The 21,532-nt window shown below is 40.5% G+C and overlaps 1 protein-coding gene and 1 long non-coding RNA gene across 2 annotated transcripts; one reads left to right on the top strand and one right to left on the bottom strand.

Annotated features, from left to right (window-relative positions):
• The first annotated feature begins 1,669 nt into the window (after positions 1-1,669).
• On the top strand, positions 1,670-11,816 carry LOC147318649 (uncharacterized). The gene is made up of 3 exons (XR_015131475.1): positions 1,670-1,799; positions 10,483-10,730; positions 10,820-11,816. It is a non-coding gene; the product is annotated as an uncharacterized LOC147318649 (long non-coding RNA).
• Positions 8,744-15,317, bottom strand: ncam3 (neural cell adhesion molecule 3). Its single transcript, XM_086310693.1, has 16 exons — positions 15,114-15,317; positions 14,661-14,732; positions 14,307-14,504; positions 14,070-14,204; positions 13,671-13,817; positions 13,418-13,535; positions 12,719-12,873; positions 12,480-12,613; positions 12,162-12,297; positions 11,845-12,012; positions 11,606-11,722; positions 11,100-11,227; positions 10,839-11,007; positions 10,460-10,646; positions 10,266-10,370; positions 8,744-10,171 (listed from the first exon to the last, which is right to left on the bottom strand). Exons 1-16 carry the CDS (start codon positions 15,175-15,177, stop codon positions 10,129-10,131), a joined length of 2,076 nt encoding a protein of 691 aa, XP_086166819.1. The 5' UTR covers positions 15,178-15,317; the 3' UTR covers positions 8,744-10,128.
• Positions 15,318-21,532: the final 6,215 nt, after the last annotated feature.

The raw sequence follows: 21,532 nt of genomic DNA, 5'->3' as shown, positions 1-21,532 counted from the left end.
GCAGGTGAGGACCATCTCTTTAATTTGGAGCATTTGCATGCAAGACACTTTATTAATCAGCACAAAACATCAAGTATACAAACTCTGTGTTTGAGTCCCAAATAGTGAATTTGTGCCTGCCAGTTTCTTTTTAATAAAACATGAAAAATGAAATATTAAATTGCCTCAAATAAAAGTTTTGGGCAAATTTTGAGCAGGCAATGAAAGAATCGAATCTATATTTGACATTGATTTTAGCAATTTTACAATAGCCCTTTTTAATTTTTATGCCAACATATTTTAGACTAAATAAATAATAACAAAGACTTAATAATAATAACAACAATAATAATACAGATAAATGTTTGGCAGTTAGACTCAGATGGCCTAAATGCTGGTGGTGGAGATGAAGGTGGCTTGAATGGAGCTTGAGTGATGAGTGAGTGGAGACGGGGAGGAGGTGGGTTGCACAAAGGAGTCCGCGAAGGAGAAAGACAGATGCGCAGTGAGATTTTAAGTACGTGACACGAATGTTGATTGGCCGGGAAAAGGCAGAGAGAAGATGACTGGACTAGCCCAGCGATGACACAAGCAGCTTGACAGCGTGGGAAAGTGGATAAATCTTAGATTTATTTGGCAGCATATGGGAGCGAGCAGACATTGAACCTTCCCATAAGCTTCATTTAAGAAAAATAGAACTAGGGTGGGGAAAAACCTTGCATTTTATTCAATATACTGGAAGAAAAAAAAAAAAAAGATCAGCACTAGGTGGTGAAAAAGACATTTTCTCAGGTTTGCTTCTCTGAAGAGTAAGATATGTATGTTTCACTTGTCGTTTTCTGGTTGTGACGTTCTGCTCAGCAGTCTGCAACTGTTTACAGAACTGGACTTTATCATTTTTATCACTGTTTAAGCATGAAGAAAGGAACCAGAACTGCTGTTTACTCTGTTTATACACACAAATTTGGGACAAAAGAGACTTGGACATCAGTTATTTCCTGAGGAAGTTCACTGCTTACATTTCAAAAGACTAACATAAGCTTTCTGTACCAGGAATGATGAAGTAGAGTCTGCATATTACAGCAGTGTATCTTATACCAAGACATATAATTAGAAAACTTGCTGATATGAAATAAATTGCTGGTCTCACTGTGCAGCATTGATTCATCTCGTTTACTCCCCTGCAGTGAACAAATTGAATAAACAACAAAACATTCAGCAGAATTTCCTCCCTGTAGTCACCCTGTTGTCGGGTAGAAGCCTGAGGAGTGGACATTGCTGTCAAAGACAAAGAGGCTACATTCAGAACCACCGTCCTCTCACTGCAAAAATGCAGAGCTCTGGTTCACCCCCAAATCAGACCGTTTTAGTATATTTGACCTCTCTCTTCTTTTGTTGTTTGTAGCCTACAGCATATTAAACAGTTTTCATATTCATCTCTGTGAACTGACCGACCTCATAAGCGAGTGTGGGAACCTCCACCTGTTGCATACTTTCCAGAGTGGATATGCTCTTCAGCATTACTTCTCTGTGTAGCAGAATGAATACTGTATGCAGTACTTTTGTTTTTAATCCAACTACTAACCAATCATATTAGATGGCTCTGCTATAAATAGTAGCTGCCATCTGAGTGTCCCTGAATCGCTCACCTGTTGTTATCCGCATGCGGCCTTTCGGTCACCTGACTTCCCTGGGTGTTACAGTTAGGAGTTGCGTACATGTTGCGACTTCCTCAGCCTGAATTGGCTGTACTTTTGTTGATTGGTGTTACTCATGTTATCACCTGCGGATTATCTTCCTGAAGCCTCCCATCGCTGCTGGTATGTGTTTATTTTGTGTCATTTATTATTTTACTTGGTGGTAAATAAGTGTGTTTATAGGCAGTGTTGGGAAGGTTACTTTTAAAATGTATTCCACTACAGATTACAGAATACATGCCCTAAAATGTATTTTGTAACATATTCCTTTACGTTACTCAGTGAGAGTAACGTATTCTGATTACTTTGGATTACTTAATATTTTTTCATGCTTTTTACAACTACATGAAAGTACTATTGCTGTGTGATTTATTACTATTACTGAAGGATAATCGCCATACCAATACCAACTAGATTCTTAAATTTTAATATAAAATAAATGAGTAACAGTAAGGTGGACATTAGGTAAGGCTGCACTTTTTGCAGCGATCTCGTATAGAAAACTATTCCGCGTGTATATAAAACAGGTCCGCGGCTCCGAGCGTTAGTACAGGGACAGTTACTCATATTTTGTATTTTAAATACATTCAACAAAAATATAAACGCAACACCTTTGTTACTGCTCCCATTCCCCATGGGATGGACGTAGAGACCTAAAATTCATTCCAGATACACAATATAACCATCCCTCCCAAACAGTGGTCACAAATCAGTCCAAATGTGTGGTAGTGGGCACATCTGCTATATTGAGATAATCCATCCCACCTCACAGGTGTGCCACATCAGGATGCTGATCTGACATCATGAGTAGTGCACAGGTGTACCTCAGACTGCCCACAACAAAAGGCCACCCTGGAATGTGCAGTTTCTTGCGCTATTGGGGGTCTGGGGACCCAGAACCGGTCAGTATCTGGTGTGACCACCATTTGCCTCATGCAGTGCAACACATCATCGCATGGAGTCTATCAGATTGTCAATTGTGGCCTGTGGAATGTTGGTCCACTCCACTTCAATGGCTGTGCGAGGTTGTTGGATATTCGTGGGAACTGGTACACGCTGTCGTATACGCCGGTCAAGCACATCCCGAACATGCTCAATGGGTGACATGTCCGGTGAGTATGCTGGCCATGCAAGAACTGGGACATTCTCAGCTGCCATCTGCCCTGAACAATGTGAACCATGATTCATCCGTGAAGCGCACACCTCTCCAACGTGCCAGACGCCATCGAATGTGAGCATTTGCCCACACAAGTCTGTTACGGCGACGAGCTGGAGTCAGGTCAAGACCCCGATGAGGACGACGGGCATGCAGTTGAGCGTCCCTGAGACGGTTTCTGACAGTTTGTGCAGAAATTGTTTGGTTGTGCAAACCAATTGTTCCAGCAGCTGTCTGGGTGGCTGGTCTCAGACGATCTTGGAGGTGAACCTGCTGGATGTGGAGGTCCTGGGCTGGTGTGGTTACACGAGGTCTGCGGTTGTGAGGCCGGTTGGATGTGCTGCCATATTCTCTGAAACGCCTGTGGAGACGGCTTATGGTTGAGAAATGAACATTCAATGCACGGGCGACAGATCTGGTTGACATTCCTGCTGTCAGCATGCCAATTGCACGCTCCCTCATTGCTTGTGGCATCTGTGGCATTTTGCTGTGAGACAAAACTACACATTCCAGGGTGGCCTTTTGTTGTGGGCAGTATAAGGTACACCTGTGCACTACTCATGATGTCAGATCAGCATCCTGATGTGGCACACCTGTGAGGTGGGATGGATTATCTCAATATAGCAGATGTGCCCACTACCACACATTTGGACTGATTTGTGACCACTGTTTGGGAGGGATGGTTATATTGTGTATCTGGAATGAATTTTAGGTCTCTACGTCCATCCCATGGGGAATGGGAGCAGTAACAAAGGTGTTGCGTTTATATTTTTGTTGAGTGTACGTAACGGTGGTACATGCCGTTACTCCCCAACACTGTTTATTGGCTTCTGCAGAAGCCTCATATGGGCTACTTTGTTAACAAATTGAGCGACGCTGTTTGATCGGAAGTGTAGGCCTCAGTGGGTGGCTGATAACTTTTATAGCTTGGGCGCCACTGCTTCTCCGGGCTACACTGACAGAAGTTCTGCTGCTTTGTCTTTTCTTTTGGATTTCTTTTTTTGTTTTGTTTTGTTGTTTGTCTGTTCTGTTTGCGTTGTTTGCCGTCTCACTGGAAGTGTTGGGATATGGGAGCCTGTTGATGTGCATGTGAATTGATTGAATTTTTTACTTAGAGCAGTTGGATGTATGACAATTTGGCGTGACACTGTAACCCCCCTAACCCCCCTGGAAATTACGCCCCTGTGAGCAGTTGAAAGTGTAAATGATGACTTTTTGTCAGTGATTGGTTTTTGTTTCCAATGCTGGACAAAACTTGTTATGGTTGTTCCTCCACTCACAGGTGTGGTTTTCAGTGAGAAGCAACAGCAAAACACAAATTAATTTAAAAGGAACAGTAACATGCACTGGTGTTATAAATAAAGTATAAAGGCACTTTCTCCATTTAACCATATATGACAGAGAAAAACTCTTACTGTATACGGCGACATCTCTTGATGCATTTCCAGAAGAACTGATGGCCATGCAGGAATACAATCCACCATCAGAGGGCACCACCTCATCAATCATCAACACATTATCCACCACTCGCACACGGCCTGAAGTTGAACTCTGACAGAGAGAAAAAGACAGAAGGTGTTTTTCTGGTCTGAAATCTGACTAAAGCACAGCTGCTTTCGAAATGAAACACAATCAAACCAACCAAAGACTTGAAGCATGATGGCAGCACTGCTCTCAGCAATCTTGTTGGTAGCCGTGCAGACGTACTCCTCAAAGTTCTTCCTGACAACAGACTGTATAGTCATCTGGCTGCTGTCTGAGTTGAAGTGATGACGGGAGGGGTTAAACTCCACAGGCCTGGAAAAAATGAAGGTAAATTTACTTTCATGGCAAGCATGCATATATGTTAACTAACTAAAAAGAAAAGAATGAACTGTGTGATTAATTAGATAAGTTTATCTGCACGGTGGTTAGCACTGTTGCCGCACAGCAAGAAGGTCCTGAGTTCAATTCCAACATCAGGCCGGGATCTTTCTGTGTGGAGTTTGCATGTTCTCCCCGTGTTTGCGTGGGTTCCCTCCGGGTACTCCGGCTTCCTCCCAAAGACATGCAGCTTGTGGGGGTAGGTTAATTGGATAATCCAAATTGCCTCTAGGTGTGAATGTGTGAGTAAATGTGAGTGCGAATGGTTGTCTGTCCCTGTGTGTTGGCCCTGCGACAGACTGGCGACCTGTCCAGGGTGTACCCTGCCTCTCGCCCTATGACAGCTGGGATAGGCTCCAGCACCCCCCGCGACCCCGAAAAGGATGACCGGAAGCGAATGGATGGTGCTTTTCTTTTTCCATTACATGTGGTGTAAATGATATTGAACCACATAATTGTTCTGACATGGTTATACTTGTTTTCCATTTTATGAAAAACAAAAAGTTTACCTGTAGATAGAGAAATAACATAAACATCTGCAGACATTTTTTATTCCATCCTAACCTAACAATTATGAAATTTACCAGAATTGAGTCCTGTTTATTTTGACTTAATTTTTATTTTGGTTGTCATTATATAACACTGTTTTGCCAGCAGCAGATATCAGTGGTTGTTTGTCAAAAAAACATCTCAGAGAAGGGAAAAAAGTGTCTGTTTTAAAGAATGTATTTTTATACAGTGGAGTTTACTGATGGCGACTCGGGAGGTTTTAGTCAAAAGTCAACCCATTTAGATTGTAACAATCTCATTAGTTAAATTTAAATGGAGGAAATTAGTCAAAGAAATGCAGAGTTTGCAAACTGGCACGTAACATCATGTAGCATTACCGTAAGTTGTTTGTTGGAGTATTTTTGGGTCTTATCTCGGCCTCTACTATTGACAGAAGTTCTTTCTTTTGTTTGGCAGCCGCCTTGGGGAGATGATGAAAGGAAAACAGGGGACTTAACAAATAAACACATTTGGTAAACCAATTTTCTTCACCACACTCTCACACGTTGTAAACATATCAGATAGATAACAACGTCCGCTGCACACACACACACACAACAACAGGCCAGCATCTATGGGACTGATAAACTTCTTATTAACAGTGCAGACTTTCGGACTTCCCCAAAGAGATTCTGGCAAACCGTCAGGCGACTCAGGAGGGGAAAGCGGTGCTCTACCTGCACTGTGTACAGTGCAGGTGGAGTGCTGCTGACTTCGACTGAGAAAATTGCCAGGCAGTGGAAGGAATACTTCGAGGACCTCCTCAATCCCACTGGCACGTCTTCCGTGGTGGAAGCAGAATCTGGGGACGAAGGGGATAACCCGCCAATCTCTGGGGGCGAGGTCACTGAGGCAGTTAAACAACTCCTTGGTGGCAGAGCCCCTGGGGTGGACGGGGTCCACCCCGAGTTCCTGAAGGCTCTGGATGTTGTAGGGCTGTCTTGGTTGACACACCTCTACAATGTTGCGTGGAGATCAGGGGCAGTACCCCTGAAGTGGTGGGAATGAGAATCAGCACCTCCAAATCTGAGGCTATGGTCCTCAGCTGGAAAAGGGGGGAGTACCCACTGCGGGTCGGGGATGAGTTCCTGCCCCAAAGTGGAGGAGTTTAAGTATCTCAGGGTCTTGTTCCCGAGTGACGGGAGAAAGGAGCCGGAGATTGACAGATGGACTGGTGCAGCGGACGCAGCGATGCGGACGCTGTACTGGTCTGTTGTGGTGAGGAGAGAGCTGAGTGTAAAAGTGAAGCTCTCAATTTACTGGTGAATCTACGTCCCTACCCTCACCTATGGCCACGAGCTGTGGGTAGTGACCGAAAGAACGAGATCGCAAATACAAGCGGCAGAAATGAGCTTCCTCCGAAGGGTGGCTGGCCTCTCCCTTAGAGATAGGGTGAGAAGTTCGGCCATTTGGAAGGGGCTGGGAGTAGAGCCGCTGCTCCTCCACATCGAAAGGAGCCAGTTGAGGTGGTTCGGGCATCTGACAAGGATGCCTCCTGGGCACCTCCTGGGTGAGGTTTTCCGGGCATGTCCCACCGGGAGGAGGCCCTGGGGCAGACCCAGGACATGCTGGAGAGATTATATCTCTCGGCTGGCCTGGAAACGTCTTGGTGTTCCCCCGGACAAGCTGGAGGAGGTGGCTGGGGAGAGGGAGGTCTGGGCTTCTCTGCTTGGGCTGCTGCCCCCGCGCGCGACCCGGCCCTGGATAAGTGGAAGAAAATGGATGGATGAATAGACAGTTCTACTATATAAAGGATAAAATATATGTTAATTGTTCCTGAAAGTAAGAAATTATTGTGCTCAATCAGCCAAAACACAATCTATAAAAAAGTTACATAAATAAGATAGCTTTAAAAAAATGCTCAAAAGAAAATAGTTAAATTATTTAGATATAAATGAAATAAAGTAAAACAAAGGAGCTAAAAAAACCAAACACACCCCCCCCCCCCCCCCCCCCCCCCGCCCACAGAAATCGAATCATAAGACATTAAAATGGTAACTTCAATGTTCAGTGTAAATTGCTGAAGAATAAAGTCAATGTATACAGTCTTCCATTTCAGCCTGTTGTTAATGTGGATGCTCAGGCATCTATACTGCTCCATATCAACATCCTGGCCCGAGATAGACAGGTCAAGGTCAAGTGGCTTTATTGTCATTCCAACCATGTGCAGTGGTACAGTACACAGTGAAATGAGACAACCTTCCTCCAAGACCCTGGTGCTACATATGACATATAACACACAATCAACGCAGGACTACATAAAGTGCAATGTGCAAAAAATGCAAAAACAAAACCAAGACAGAACAGAACGTTACAGACACAAGACAGTGCAGACACAACTGCAATAGAAATGACTGAGCATTGTGCAAAAAGTAACTTGGTGTATGAAGGTGTGCTGTCTGTGTGTGTATGAAATTGTGCAGATAAGTGCTTGGTAGTGACGTGTATGAGGGTGTGTGTGTGTGTGTGTCAGTCCAGTCACTGAGTGTTCAGGAGTCTAACAGCCTGGGGGAAGAAACTGTTTGTCAGTCTGACAGTGAGGGCCCGAATGCTCCGGTACCTCTTGTCAGAAGGCAGCCGGGCGAATAGTGTCCGTGAGGGTTTCTCCAAAATGCCTGTGGCTTTGCGGATGTAGCTGGTGCGATAAGTGTCTGTGATGGAGGAAAGAGAGGCTCCAGTGATGTTCTCATCTGTTCTCACTATCTGTTGTAGGGTGTTGCGATCCGATACAGTGCAGTTATCATCAGACCAGACAGTGATGCAGCTGCTCAGGACGCTCTCAATAGTCCCTCTGTAAAAGTAGGAGTTTTCAGTGCTTTTTCACTTTCAGAAGCAGAAGCTTTCACTGAGCTGTACTGACAGTTTGAGGTGTATGAGGTGAACAGGAATAGAGACAGCATAGCCGCTCACCACTATATAAAACAAAGCACTGTGGCCTGCCTGTCAGGTGGTGTGTAATCTTAGACATGATGGGCCATTCTCACATTGTACAGAAAAAACTGCCATCAGTCATAACTGTGGTCAATCTCATTTTATATTACATGAAAGAAGAAATTCAGATTAGCAGCCACATCATACTCATGCTGATCACACTCACTATTACACAGCACTGCATCTGCAGACAGACTTTTTTCTTTGTTTTCTAGTCCTGATGTTTTCTTCAGAAGTCAACAGATGTTTACGTGACTGGAGTTTATCACATCCTAAACATCCAAACATGAAGAAAGCAACTGAGACTACAGTTTAACTCTGTTTATACACAGCTGGATTTCGAGAAAGATAAAAAGTTGGTATCAAAAAAGTTGCTTGGATATCAAAATACCAACATTAGCTCAGCATACCACGACTGAACAATAAGGTTTTTAATGCTGTAGTCATGTGAGTTATAGTACATAGTACATCTTGCTTACTTGAAGGATTTAAGTCAGAAATCCATTCAGCACAACTGGAGTCAATACTTGGTTGATCTGGAATTAAAAACTGCTAAATAAATGTTGTGTTCAGTGACTGTAGAAGCTTTTGGCTTCACTTTTGTAAAGTGGGAGGAAGCAGAGACATGTCATCATTCTTTTTATACATTTACATTAAATTTGAACATGGCGCTCAGTGAGCTGTGGAAGCACAGTCATTTCCATGCAGGGCTTTTTTTTAATGGAACATATTATATTCTTAAACTCTCTAAATATAGTAGCCAGGTGTTATATGTAACTGTGATAGGCTTAGTCAATAAAGAAAAAACAGGTTTTCTCAGTGTTCATAGTTTTACTGTATGAGATAATTACACCAGGAAAAAGGGAAAAACATTCATTTGGTGAGTAAAAGAGACATACAGCTGCTTTCCAAGTCAAAGTTTTTTATAAAACACAAAGAGAAAGAAGTAACATGTATTTACAAGAATGTACAGTGAAAAACATAATATAAAAACAAACATGCATCGCCTTCAAAAATTCGAAGATACTTCAAATAAATTGTCGTTTGAACAGCTTGCGTCCTGTAATCATTAATTTGGTCATAAATACAAAAATGAGTTACATCAATCAGTTTTGTGTCTAGCAACCATATCATACATGTCGGCTATTATTACAGGTACTTTAAAGAGGGATCTCATTTTAAGTGTTCAGTGACACTAGCAGAGCTTCAAAACTTTTCCTAAAAAAGTGCTTGAGAACAAAACTGGCTAAAAAGTCCAATTATGTTTTTCATTTTTACAACATTTCTCATTTAGTCACGGTACGGCTTTTAAACCCAATAAATACCAACACAAATTAGCATACTTTAAATTAAGGTTGGTTATGTGTAGGTTTAGTATATATTGCCCTTTAAATAGTCCACATGGTAAAGTTGTCATATTTGGTGTTACATTAATAGGATATTTTGTCATAGACATAAGTTAGTAGAGCTGCCACAGTGCAGTAATAATAAAAAGTTAGTAACAAAAACCAAAATGAACTAGGTCCTCACGCCTGTGTAACATTCAAATGTGAAAGGCAAACCTTTGTTGTGTCTTTATGATTTTTTTTCATAAATCAAGTGTAAAGTTAGAAAGTAACAACAATGGCTTTAGCCTGTAAACCACAGACATGAGGATTACCCTGTAAAAGCAGACAAAGTAACAAAAAAACTTCTGCTAATCTCCTGTCTGCAGTCACGTATCAACCAGGTCAGCTAGAAGCTTGAGGAGAGGACAGTGCTGTCACGAGAGGCTGCACAAAGAATCGCTGTCCACTGACTGAAACCGTTCAGAGGTTTGGGTCAGGCCAAAGTCAGCCAGTCCCCTACGGAGTGTTAAAGTGTTTGCCCTTTCCCATGGCACCTATCATTACTTCACTTCTTCTTCTGTTGTTTGTAAAGTACATGAAATCTTCCCGTCTTTGTTTTCTTGTCTCATGCATTAATGCTGGGCAGGTCTCTATCAGGTTGGGTTTTCCTGCGAGACGAAAAGAAGTAGTCGGTGAGATTCTCAACGCATGTTTATGACATATCTGTGTAGATTTACAGTGTGTGGGAGAAAATGAACGTACTCATTCTTGGTGAGTGGGGCCTTGTCACATTTCCCTTCCTTGAGTGGGACCCCCACCTGTTGCATACTGCTTTTCAGAGTGGACATGCCCTTCAGCTTTACTTCTCTGCAGACAAAACACATAAATATATGAGTTATGATCATGGAAATATATGATATAAGCTTCATCTCCTCCAGGTTATTCCAAACACTTACCCCTTTTCACCTCCTTCTTCCAGCTTTTTGATTCCTGGAACTTTCTGCCCAAAGAGCTTCACGGCAATGCACATGAGCAGGCCGCAGTGGTTTCTGTAGCAGCAGGTGGCATCGACAGCAATGAATACCACCAGAAAGATGATCATGACGATGCCAACCACAGCGCCTTTGGTCATGCCGCTCTTGGCTGGTGGGAGAGAGGAAAAAGTCTCAATGCGCAAACAGAAAACATTAAACATCTTTATTCTGACAAGAAAATTCTATTATTCAGGTAGATCTGCTGTGATTTTGTATGAGTGTCAGTTTTTCAATGTATAAATTACACTCTAAGAATAACTTCTAGCTCCGTATATGCTGCAGATCTCAAGAGGCCACATACCAGACTGTTCTGCGATGGTGAAGTTGAATGTGGCAGGTATGGAGGAACCGTTGGCATTGACTGCTGAGACTTCCAGCTGATAGTTTGAGCCAAAAGCCAAGTCTTTGAGGGAAACAGAGTCAGCATCAGGTGGCATCTGCAGTTCCTTCCACTCAGCCTCTTCTTTATCCTGGTTAAAGACAGCAGAGCAACCAAAGGACTTAATCAAGGGAAATGGGTTGATGGAGACAAACACAAAGACAGGCTCATGCTGTCTCTTACCTGTCTGTATCGAGCATTAAACTGCAACACAGGGCTGCCACCATCTACCGTGTGTTTAAGAGGGACAGAGAAGGTGTTGCTCTCTATTTTCATCTCATCAGAGGATAGAACTGGACTGTCAGGTTCACCTGTGGGAACGACGCAAGAAAAACACGAAGAATTCATAACAATATTTAAAACCTGATCACTGCATTTGACTGATTTACTTAAACTAGCATGTCAGGTTAGTTTAGCAAAAAACTGTGAGAACTTTACCTTCTGAGGATGGATGACGGTGGATTACATCATGTGATGAACAGCGCGAGTGAATATCAGGAGACGGAAGAAGATGACATGGAAAAGAAAAAGTAATGATGGCAGATAAGGATGTAGTACCACAAAAACATCAGCAAGCATCCTGCACAGTGTGAACCAGTAATTCATTCACTCCTATTTAAATTTATGGAATGAATTAGAGATATAATGTATGCTTTATATAATATGTTGGTAATGTGTGAAGAACTTACGTATTCCCTGTGTGTGGACATTGTGTGTCTCAGAGAACTTTCCACGTCCCACTGCATTCAGTGCAGAGAGACGTACTGTGTACGAAGTGTACGGCTTGAGGTTGATAACAAGAGGATCTACAAAAAACACACAAACAGCATCAGATACTGCACATATTCAAGTCCTACTACTCATTCACACATTCATAAAACTTTTACTTGTGAGCAGGTGAAAGTGCTGGAAAGAGGAGGTGTTTCACCTGTAGCCGGGACGGTGTTCTCCTTCCACTGCTCTGTGGGTTTTTCTTTCCACTGCAGGACAAAACTTGTGATGGGTGTTCCTCCACTCACAGGTGTGGTTTTCAGTGAGAAGTGGACTGAAGCTGGACCCGCAGAGACTGACAGGTAGAGAGGTGGACCGGGCTGAGCTGAAGTTAGGGTGTAAAATGAAAAAAATGAAAAAGGGAACAGCAAAACACAAATTAATATAAAAGAAACAGAACATGCACTGGTGTTATAAATAAAGTATAAAGGCACTTTCTCCATTTAACCATATATGACAGAGAAAAACTCTTACTGTATACGGCGACATCTCTTGATGCATTTCCAGAAGAACTGATGGCCATGCAGGAATACAATCCACCATCAGAGGGCACCACCTCATCAATCATCAACACATTATCCACCACTCGCACGCGGCCTGAAGTTGAACTCTGACAGAGAGAAAAAGACAGAAGGTAAAAACATTTTAAAAAACATTACATATATTTAACCATATAACATTATGGGCTCTATCAAATTTTTCAATTCAGGATTAGTGCTTACATATAGGTCCTTGAATTCAGCTACACAATTTGCTGTTTGAATCTAAGTATTTATGTTTATACAGTCTTACCAGTGTTTGTCCATTTTGCTTGTTGAGCCAGTGTAATTCAGGGTGGGGATGGCCAGTCACATTACAGGACACAGATACAGCCTCACCCACCAACACACGCTGCTGCTCTGCTGAGACAAACACCTCGGGGGCCTCTGAAATGAAACACATCAATGATCGTGACACAAACTGCTGAAACGAGATTTAAAAAGAGTTTTTCTAGCACAGCTGTTTTTAAAGTGAAACACAATCAAACCAACCAAAGACATGAAGCATGATGGTAGCGCTGCTCTCAGCAATCTTGTTGGTGGCCGTGCAGACGTACTCCCCAAAGTCCTCCCTCACAACAGACTGTATAGTCAGCTGGCTGCTGTCTGAGTTGAAGTGATGACGGGAGGGGTTAAACTGAACAGGCCTGGAAAAAATGAAATAAATAGAAAATTGCTTATTTTTTTCATGTTAATATGCTATGCAATATGAGATAGTGAGACTGTTTAGATATCAGGAATGGAGAAAACGAGGCCAGGAGAGGGAGGCAGAGATAAAGCTGGAAATCAAGGAACACACACACACAGCCCCCTTAGACACGTGCACTCTGCTCCACCCGCTGATGCACAGTGTAGATGTCACGCTACATTAGTGACGGAGAGCGTCAGGGGGACTAGTCCAAACATCAACACAACGTGACCCAGTTTCTTTGCTGATTGTACATTTTCCCTCAGCTATGGTGGTAATTAAAACCAATAAAAACAACAACAACAACAACATTATTTACATTTTGTGACAAGCATGCATATATGTGAATTAAATAAAAAGGAAAGGATGAACTGTGTGAAAAATCTGACAAGTTTAACCTTAGAGGTTTTGTGATGCCGTTAGAGAGAGGGATGTAACATGCTCAGATCGTGTTCAGCCCATACATTTGATTTTTATTATTAAATCATAAAATGTGGTCTTACATGGTCCAGGTGATGTTGGGTTGTGGCAGACCGTCCACCAAACACAACAAAGAGACGTTAGTTTCAGGTCCAGCCAACACTTTCTTCACCTCTTCTCTCAGTCTCACAGTCGGGGGAGCTGCAGGAGAGGGTTGAGTTTCAGTACATTTTCAGGTGGGTTTTTTTTGTTTGTTAATCTCATTCTAAAACTCAATGAGGAAGTGATGATAATAATTCAGCCTCATGAATGTGTTGGTGCAAAACAGTCACTTACCATTGACAACAACAGAAACAGAGAGTTCCATAAAGATTGACGGCCTCCCTCTGATCTGAGCTCTGCACACGTATGTCCCAGCATCCTCTCTCTTCACCTTTTCAATACGGAGCGTGTTATCAGACTGCTTACGCATATGCCCTCCCACTGAAGCAAGAGAAGAAAGGCAGAAAAAATTAACTAAAAACTATTTTGATGCAGAAATATTGATTAGAGCAGCTTTGGCTATGATAGTCATACACTAACTTTTGCTTATTACGACTCTAAAGTTTACAGGAGAGTTTGCTTGGGAAACTGAATGTTCACAAAAGGTTCACAAAACGCTCTTTTTAAATCACAAAGCAAGCCTTCATATTGCAGGGTAGCATCAGGTCCTATGTTCCCATTTTTTGCTCTTACCATTAGAGATTTCTTGCTGGTTCTTAAACCACTGAACATCCACCTGTGGCTGTCCAGTCACCAGGCAGGGTACCAGCCCATCTGTACCCTCCAGAAACTCATGGTAGGTCTTAGTGCTTCCAAAGGATGGCCCATCTGACAGAAGAGGAAAAGATTAAGGATAAAGCAACAAGTCCTAGCATACATTTTACTGAGTTTAAAGTTTAAATGGAAAAAGTGCCGCCAGCTGTTACGTACCATAAACAAACAGCTGTATCTGAGCATCATCTTTATGTCCGCTGTCAAAATCGCAGTGGCAGGTGTACCTGCCAGCATCCTGCATTGTAGCCTTCTTAATTACCAATTTGGAGGAGGCCTCGTCCAACTTATTCACAATCTCTTCATCATCTATGTCCTCCCCATCCTTTTGCCAGGTTATGTCTCCCTCTGCTCCAGCTGAGAGGAGAGACAAGAAGGTCAAAAAGAAAAAGAGAGGGGAAAAAAATATAATTTGTAGCCTTATTTTAATACCTTCACAAGAGTATAAAGCTGGATTGCAAAATATGTTCATGCTGAATCGTTTCAATTAGATAAGAAATATAAACGACTCACCTTTACACAACAGCAAGATCTCATCTCCAACTTTAATATCTAGTTTAGTGGAAATGATGCTCATTTTAGCATCTGGAGGAGAAGACAGGAGAGGAGATTGGTTTTAGTCTGGGATGTTTTTCCTCTCTTTGGAAGAAGAAAAACACAGAGCAACATCTCATCCAAAGCAAACACAGTAACACTGTTGTTCCTAAATCACCTATCAGGACTTTTTAGTTCATTGTTAAACATTTAACAGACAGCAGTTGAATGACATGCACAACACATCTCTCCCCAGTAAATCCAGTTCAAACACTCCAACGCTCTGTGGATGTGTCTCTCAATAAAGCATAGTTTTCTTGAATAATTTCATCCTTACACTTCACAGTTTTCATAGACCACAGTCTCAGTTTTCCCACTCTGACAACTCTGCATTTCCACTTCAAAATCATTAAAAACATCAGCAGATCTTACCTATGCTGTCCATCAGCTGCAGGAGCAGCAAGGCCAATGTCAGGATGCGAGTTGGTTGGTTCATCTTGCTCACCTGTCTGCAGATTACCGATCTTTCAAACAACAACTGTGCTGTCAGCAAATCAAATTCAGAAAAATCAGCTAGTCAAAAAATAAATCTGTCTGAGTATGAAACTGACAGGCAAACACCTGTATCCTATCCACCGAGCACCACTCTGAGAGAAACAGGGTCTATGTCAGTGGTTATATAGGGGCACAAGGGCAAAAGAGATGAGAGGAAATGAGGAGGAGGAGGCGGGGAACAGACTTCTGGTCTCTCATCCCTCCTAAAACTCCAGCAGAGTCACTTTGGGTCATTCAGGAAGAAAACTGGGATGTGGTGAGTGAATGACATCACTGCTCCTCTCATCTTTTCCTTAATCTCTCTCTTTTTGTTTTGCTCAAAATGGTCCCCCACGTTCTATTATCTTTATCTCTTTTGTTCATTTTTTTCACCGCATTCTGCTTTGCTCCCCTCCAGTTTCTCGGCCAGTTCAATTCAATTCGGCACGCTCTATCAGCGCATAGGTCACGTGAGCAGTTGAAAATGTGTGACACAGAAAAGCTCAATCTAATAGGTAATCCATGAATGTGCATCAAGAATGGGAAAAATTGCAATTATAGTAGATTTGCTTGTTTATATGTTTGTAAGTTCATTTCATGTGACTGCCTACACTGTAAGAACAAGTCCTAATATAAAAGTATTTTACTGTGTATTTTGCAGTTTTGTTCTGTTCTTCTAGAATATCATTAAATTTACATCAATAGTCTGTGATTTCACATTTCAAATGTAAATTAATGTAAAATCACTGTAATGTAATAAAACATAATGTCCTTGTTTTTTAAATGTATTTGTCTGTACATATGCATATTTAGATTGTTAAAATACATTCACAGATGTATCACGATTGCACAAATATTTGTCCGTTATGTGAAGGATTGAACTGTTAAATTCAAATGTAATGCTATGGAAAAATATATAACATGATTCCTATAAACTTTGTTTACATCAAATAATAATTGTTATTGCTATATAGGGCGATCGTGGCTCAAGAGTTGGCAGTTCGCCTTGTAATCGGAAGGTTGCCGGTTCGAGCTGTCAGTCTGTCCCAGGGCATGCAATCCACTATTATTTAAGTTAACTGTATATTTCTGTACATTTAAGTATTATTATTCATATTGCCACATTCATTGACTTTGTTTATAGGTAATTTCATTGCTTGATCACATTAAAATGTTCCTAATTTAATGTTTAAAAGCACTTGAAAAAGGCAAAATCCCATGTAAAATTAGGGCAACCAACTGTATTGTCATTACTGAAAAAAACCTTATTTTTATGGGAAAGTTATTTTCTGTTATTTCATGGTATTATTTTGGCGCCCCAGCTGCCAGAATATTACTGTTTTTCTAGGATTTCTTTTTAACAGTGTATGTTTGCCAGTATTGTTGGGTTGGCCTGTTTTAATTCATATTTATCTTCTTTTCTATCTTTTCATTTGCACTTTTTTTTTAACACTGCAAAACAACAACATTTTTCTTCAGAATAAACAATGTGCACAAATTAGGTACGGTATTTACATTGCATATATCGCTAAATATACCTCTACATCACATCAGTGTGTGTATGTGCATGCTCTGTCCTTCAGTTTGCATTGTGTAAGGACACAATCGTTATCTCATTTTATGGGAATATTTGTATTATTCTCATTACCAAGGAGGCATTAGGTTCTTTAAAATCTGCAGTTAAAAAGTTACATTTGCTAAAGTTCACGTTCCCCCTCTCTCGCTCCCTCTCTCTCACCTTCTCCACCCTGTTCCCTCCTTGTCCCTTCAGGCTGCCGGATGAAAGTGAGGGGAGGCAGCCCTCAAGGGAAAGAAGAGATGGAGAAAGATATTTTTATCATTCCATCGTTTGTTCCTCTCATTTAAAGAGGGTCACATTCTTCTCAAGAAAGCGCACCAGACTGCACATACAGCATGGCAACGCTCGCATTCACAGACATTTTACATCCTGCAGGAAGCTGAGATCAACAAACCACAGTGATGCCCATTCTGCTGCAAAGAAAACAATTTCTTAACTTTGCAAAACAGCTCGTATTCTGGGATCGCCTTTGGTAGTGTTAATTGTTGGCTACATTTGATCACAGACCTTGAAAAAAAAAGCTTTTGTTTGAGATGTGAAAGCGACGTCAAATCAAAGGAGCGAAGTGTATACAGTGACGAGGTGACATAAATGTTGTGTTTTCACGGGAGAATGGTTTTTTTCTCTTGTCACTCTCAAAATGAGACATGCCACTGAGCAAGCGTGTGCTACTCACATCAGATTAAAGCAAGAATAAACAATCAGCAGTAATCAATGAAAAGCAAAATGATGTAGGTGCTTTTTTTGTACTACGTGCTCTGTGAATCTATCATGGTCTGTTAAGTTACTGCTGAATCAGTGATTCTGTTCTTAACAACTTCTGATATATCAAAATATAAATGCAGTGCCTTTCATGAGAACTGATTAATGTTGTTGAGGATTATCTTTAAATCTTATCAGGGTTTAAAATTGTGCATTGTTAAAGGTGTGCAAAGAGTCCTGGCTCCCCACTGAAGCATTTTTAGACCATTTTTTAATGCAGTTACGTTTCAATAAGGCTTGCTTTAAGTGTTCTAACCATCTTTGTGCCTGTGCCCATTTTTAATGTGTTAATTTATTTTGATGTCAGCAAGAATTAGATATGATCTTTGGGATCCAGCATCTATAGTGGGTGGATTTAACTATCTATTGCTAACCAAAGTCGGTACAACATTAGTTCATAACTTAGTCCAAATTGGTCACTCTTGGTTTCAAAAAAACAACACGATTGTTTACATCACCATAAATGTGCTAAATTCAAGTGTTGGTCTGCCACATAATCCCATATACTACATGGTTGCCATGTATATGGGACAAAATAGCAAAGACTGTTTGGGCCACACTGTTTGTTTGAGCTGCTCAGTCAGGGAAACCCATGCCTTGAAACTCTTGGTGTACAGTGTTTGCGCTGATGTTCATGTCAGAGGAGCTTGGAGCTCTGCAGTTATTGAGGCAGTGGAGCGCTGCTGACTTTTATGCGCTATGTATCTCAGTGCTCAGAGACTCACTCTGTAACTTCACATTATCTGCCACTTTGTGCCTGAGATTATTGCAGTGGTGGATCCTATTGCAGTACTGTGCTGAACTACAGTGAGCTCTTTAGAACGATCCACTATTTCACAAATGTTTGTTCAGGTCCACTGCACGACTAGGTGCTTGATTTCATACACCTGTGGAAATGCGACTGAAAATACTTGGATTCAAAAACTGAGAGATCGTGTCGTCCAATACTTTTGTCCACCGAGTGTCGTGGAATCCACTATGACAAAATCAAACACAGTAACTACGAATAGGGAACACTTTACATCCCTTTTGATCATAACCATAAAGATCGTAATGATGATCAGTGTTATGAACTTAAACGTGTAAAAGTGTACACACATGCACGCATACAGTTTATGCCACTGTGTTTCATCTATGTGATGTTAGTCAAGTCTTGTTCCTTTGGGTCCTATCACTTCCACTGGCCAACTGCCAGCCTGCCTCTCCTTCTTTCCCTTTGATAGCCTATCAGTGTCTCCACACCAACGTCCAGCCAGCCAGTCAAAGGTTGGAGAGCCCAAAGGGGACACCTATCAGGTTGATTATCAGGAGGTGTTATTATGGCTCATTAGAACAGAGTGCGCTCATAACGAGGGCGTTTAACGACGGTGGTCACACACACACAGATCTTGTTGGCATCATATTTATTTGAGTCTTTTTTTTTTTTGCTTGATTACTAGCAAAATTTATAAAACTGACAAAAGTCTTGCTTTAATTCATGGTGCTGCTAACAATTTATTAGTTCAGGCCCAAAGCGCTATGAAGGCAAAATCCAAAATAACCACACATCTAAGTGGTCACACAAAGATCATGAGGAGTAATGATGTGATTAGCACTGTTGCCTTATAGCTAGTAGGTTATTGGTTAGAACCACGACTGGAGGCCTGCATACTCTCTGGGTACTAGGGTTTCCTCCCATAGTCCAAAGACATGCATGTTAGAGTAATTAGTGAGGCTAAAGCTTAACGTGTATTAATGCACTGTCAGCTAAAAATGAAACTGTAAGTAGTAAGCATAAGTAAATGTGAGTATGAATTTTGAGAGTACATTACTTGCAAAGACGACATTAGTTTACATACCTCCCTAAATATCACATTGTTTTTATTTTGTTTTTTTTCTAAAGGAAAGTTTCAATATAACAGCTTTAAATACATAAACATATATGTTACCTGAACAGAGAGACTGACTAATCAATAAATAGTGAACATATATATGTTTGTCTCATTTTTTTTTTCCATTTGTTGGTCTCAGCAGCATTTTTTGGGGCTATCTAGTGGCCATAAACTGTTACACATTACATTATCCAAGAGCTTTATTTCTTGCCTGTGAGTTATACATTAACCCAAGACAGTATTTTTTAATATTAACTCTAACACTGTTGACATCTAAGAATTTTTGCAACCCCTCTTTTTGATCTTGTGGCAAATAAACAAATAAACTTAGAACAACAGGTGATTTTGTCAAAAACTCAAAATTGTACTTATATTAATAACTCTCTGTTTAACAAGACCAAGAAGGACTTGGCAGAATGTGTAAAATTTATTTCCATTTGGAACATTTTGCAGAGATTAGTGGGAAACAAACAGATTTAACATCCGGTAACAGAGCGTTCCCAGATAAAAACTCTATCGTACTTTCTATGTGCCATTTATTTACCCAAGACAACATTCTTCGATGAAGACACACCATCCACAAACACACAAATATACACACACACACACACACACAGCATGGTAACGGTGTCCACGTCCTCTGTTTTGTCATTGTAGCCAATAAATAAACAAATTGAGAACAATTGTTCCAGCTGTTGGTGCCAAAACCTCAACATTACGCTTATATTTATAACTACATATATTTATAGCCAAACTGTCTCTGACATACATGCAAATTCACAAGCAAATGCTCAAAAACAGACTAAATCCAGTTAATATACTCAAACAAAATATACTGAAACTAAGTAAAGCTGTGTACCATATTGTCGATGGTGGAATCCATTTGTTTTGTTTTGGGGGGTTTTCTAACATCAAGGGGAGAAGTATATTGAAATTGATTAAATTATTATACTTTATACTAATTATTATACTTTATACTAACTATTATACTTTAGGACTATTGAAAAGAATGCAAGCCAGATTTTGGAAGTTGTTTAGATTCATTTATCTCTTATCTGAAATTCAGTAAATATTCCAATAATGACAGTATGATCATCTTTAACAAAACATTTAAGACTTTATTAAACAATATTCCTTCTGTATAATCTGCTTTTTCAGGTTCCAGAGTATCAGCAACCAGGTGGTGCCAAGCATAGCATGATAGCTAAAACATCTAACAAAAACGCACCTTTGGTTGAGCTGAACAAATCAAATTTTATAATGGCTTATGATTTGTTTTTCTTATGTACATAACAGAAGCCTAATTTGTCTTCCAAATCTAGAAGGACGCATCCATCCTTAAACCCAACCACAAAAAAATGAAATAAAATTCTAAAAAGTGTAAAAGAAAAACTGATTCCAGGATGTGAACTGTCTTTGGCTTTGGGGTCACGCAATGGGCCAACATGTCTCCTTTGTTGGCTTTTCAGGTAAGAAAATGATGCTAAAGGGGTTTTCTGGTGGATCAGAATATAACAAATATTTGCTATACAAATAAAAACAACTCTTCTTTCATGTTCAATTCATGTGTTTAAAGGCTACACATAAGTTAAAATGGTAGACATATAGACTTAAAATAGTAAAGAATAATAATTTTTTTTTAAACTATGCTGATTAAAAAACAAAGCAAAAAAACCCTAAATTCTCCTTCTTTGTTGGAGTTTGAGACATAAAGAAAGATGAGTTGGAAACTTGCTGTTTGTCTTCGTTTTCACAGAAGAACAAACATTTTAACAAAACCTTTAAAAGCAGGTAAGTCTGTAAAAAAAAAAAGAAAAGAAAAATTCAACATAACATCCCAAGATCTCTTTTAGCTAGTTTTAAGTTGTACGTTAAAGTTAACCAGGTAAGCAAAGTTAGATTTGAAGAAATTTAGAAGTGTAGAAGTATATATTTTTATGTATCTTTTAAGATAAAAAGACCTTATTAAAAAAACATGTTTCAGTGTCAAAGACACAGAGGACCTTAAATGTGTCTAAGGACAGATAATACACAAAAGAATTGCATACACGAACATGTACAGACTGACAGGAACAAGAGCAGCTGAAGACATGAGGACGAGACAG

The sequence above is a fragment of the Aulonocara sp. 'chitande type north' Nkhata Bay genome, linkage group LG11, assembly GCF_057382095.1.
Source record: "Aulonocara sp. 'chitande type north' Nkhata Bay isolate Kocher_YH1m ecotype deep benthic linkage group LG11, A_spYH_male_GT1.1, whole genome shotgun sequence".
Taxonomy (NCBI): domain Eukaryota; kingdom Metazoa; phylum Chordata; class Actinopteri; order Cichliformes; family Cichlidae; genus Aulonocara; species Aulonocara sp. 'chitande type north' Nkhata Bay.
Note: the sequence above shows the minus strand (reverse complement) of the source record. Positions and strands in the feature narration are given on the sequence as shown.

Coding starts and splice junctions, on each gene's coding strand:
- ncam3 (XM_086310693.1), bottom strand. CDS start 15,177: ATGAACCAACCAACTCGCATCCTGACATTGGCCTTGCTGCTCCTGCAG. Junction 14,505..14,660: donor GATCTTGCTGTTGTGTAAAG/GTGAGTCGTTTA, acceptor CTCTCCTCTCAG/CTGGAGCAGAGGGAGACATA. Junction 12,614..12,718: donor CATCATGCTTCATGTCTTTG/GTTGGTTTGATT, acceptor GTTTCATTTCAG/AGGCCCCCGAGGTGTTTGTC.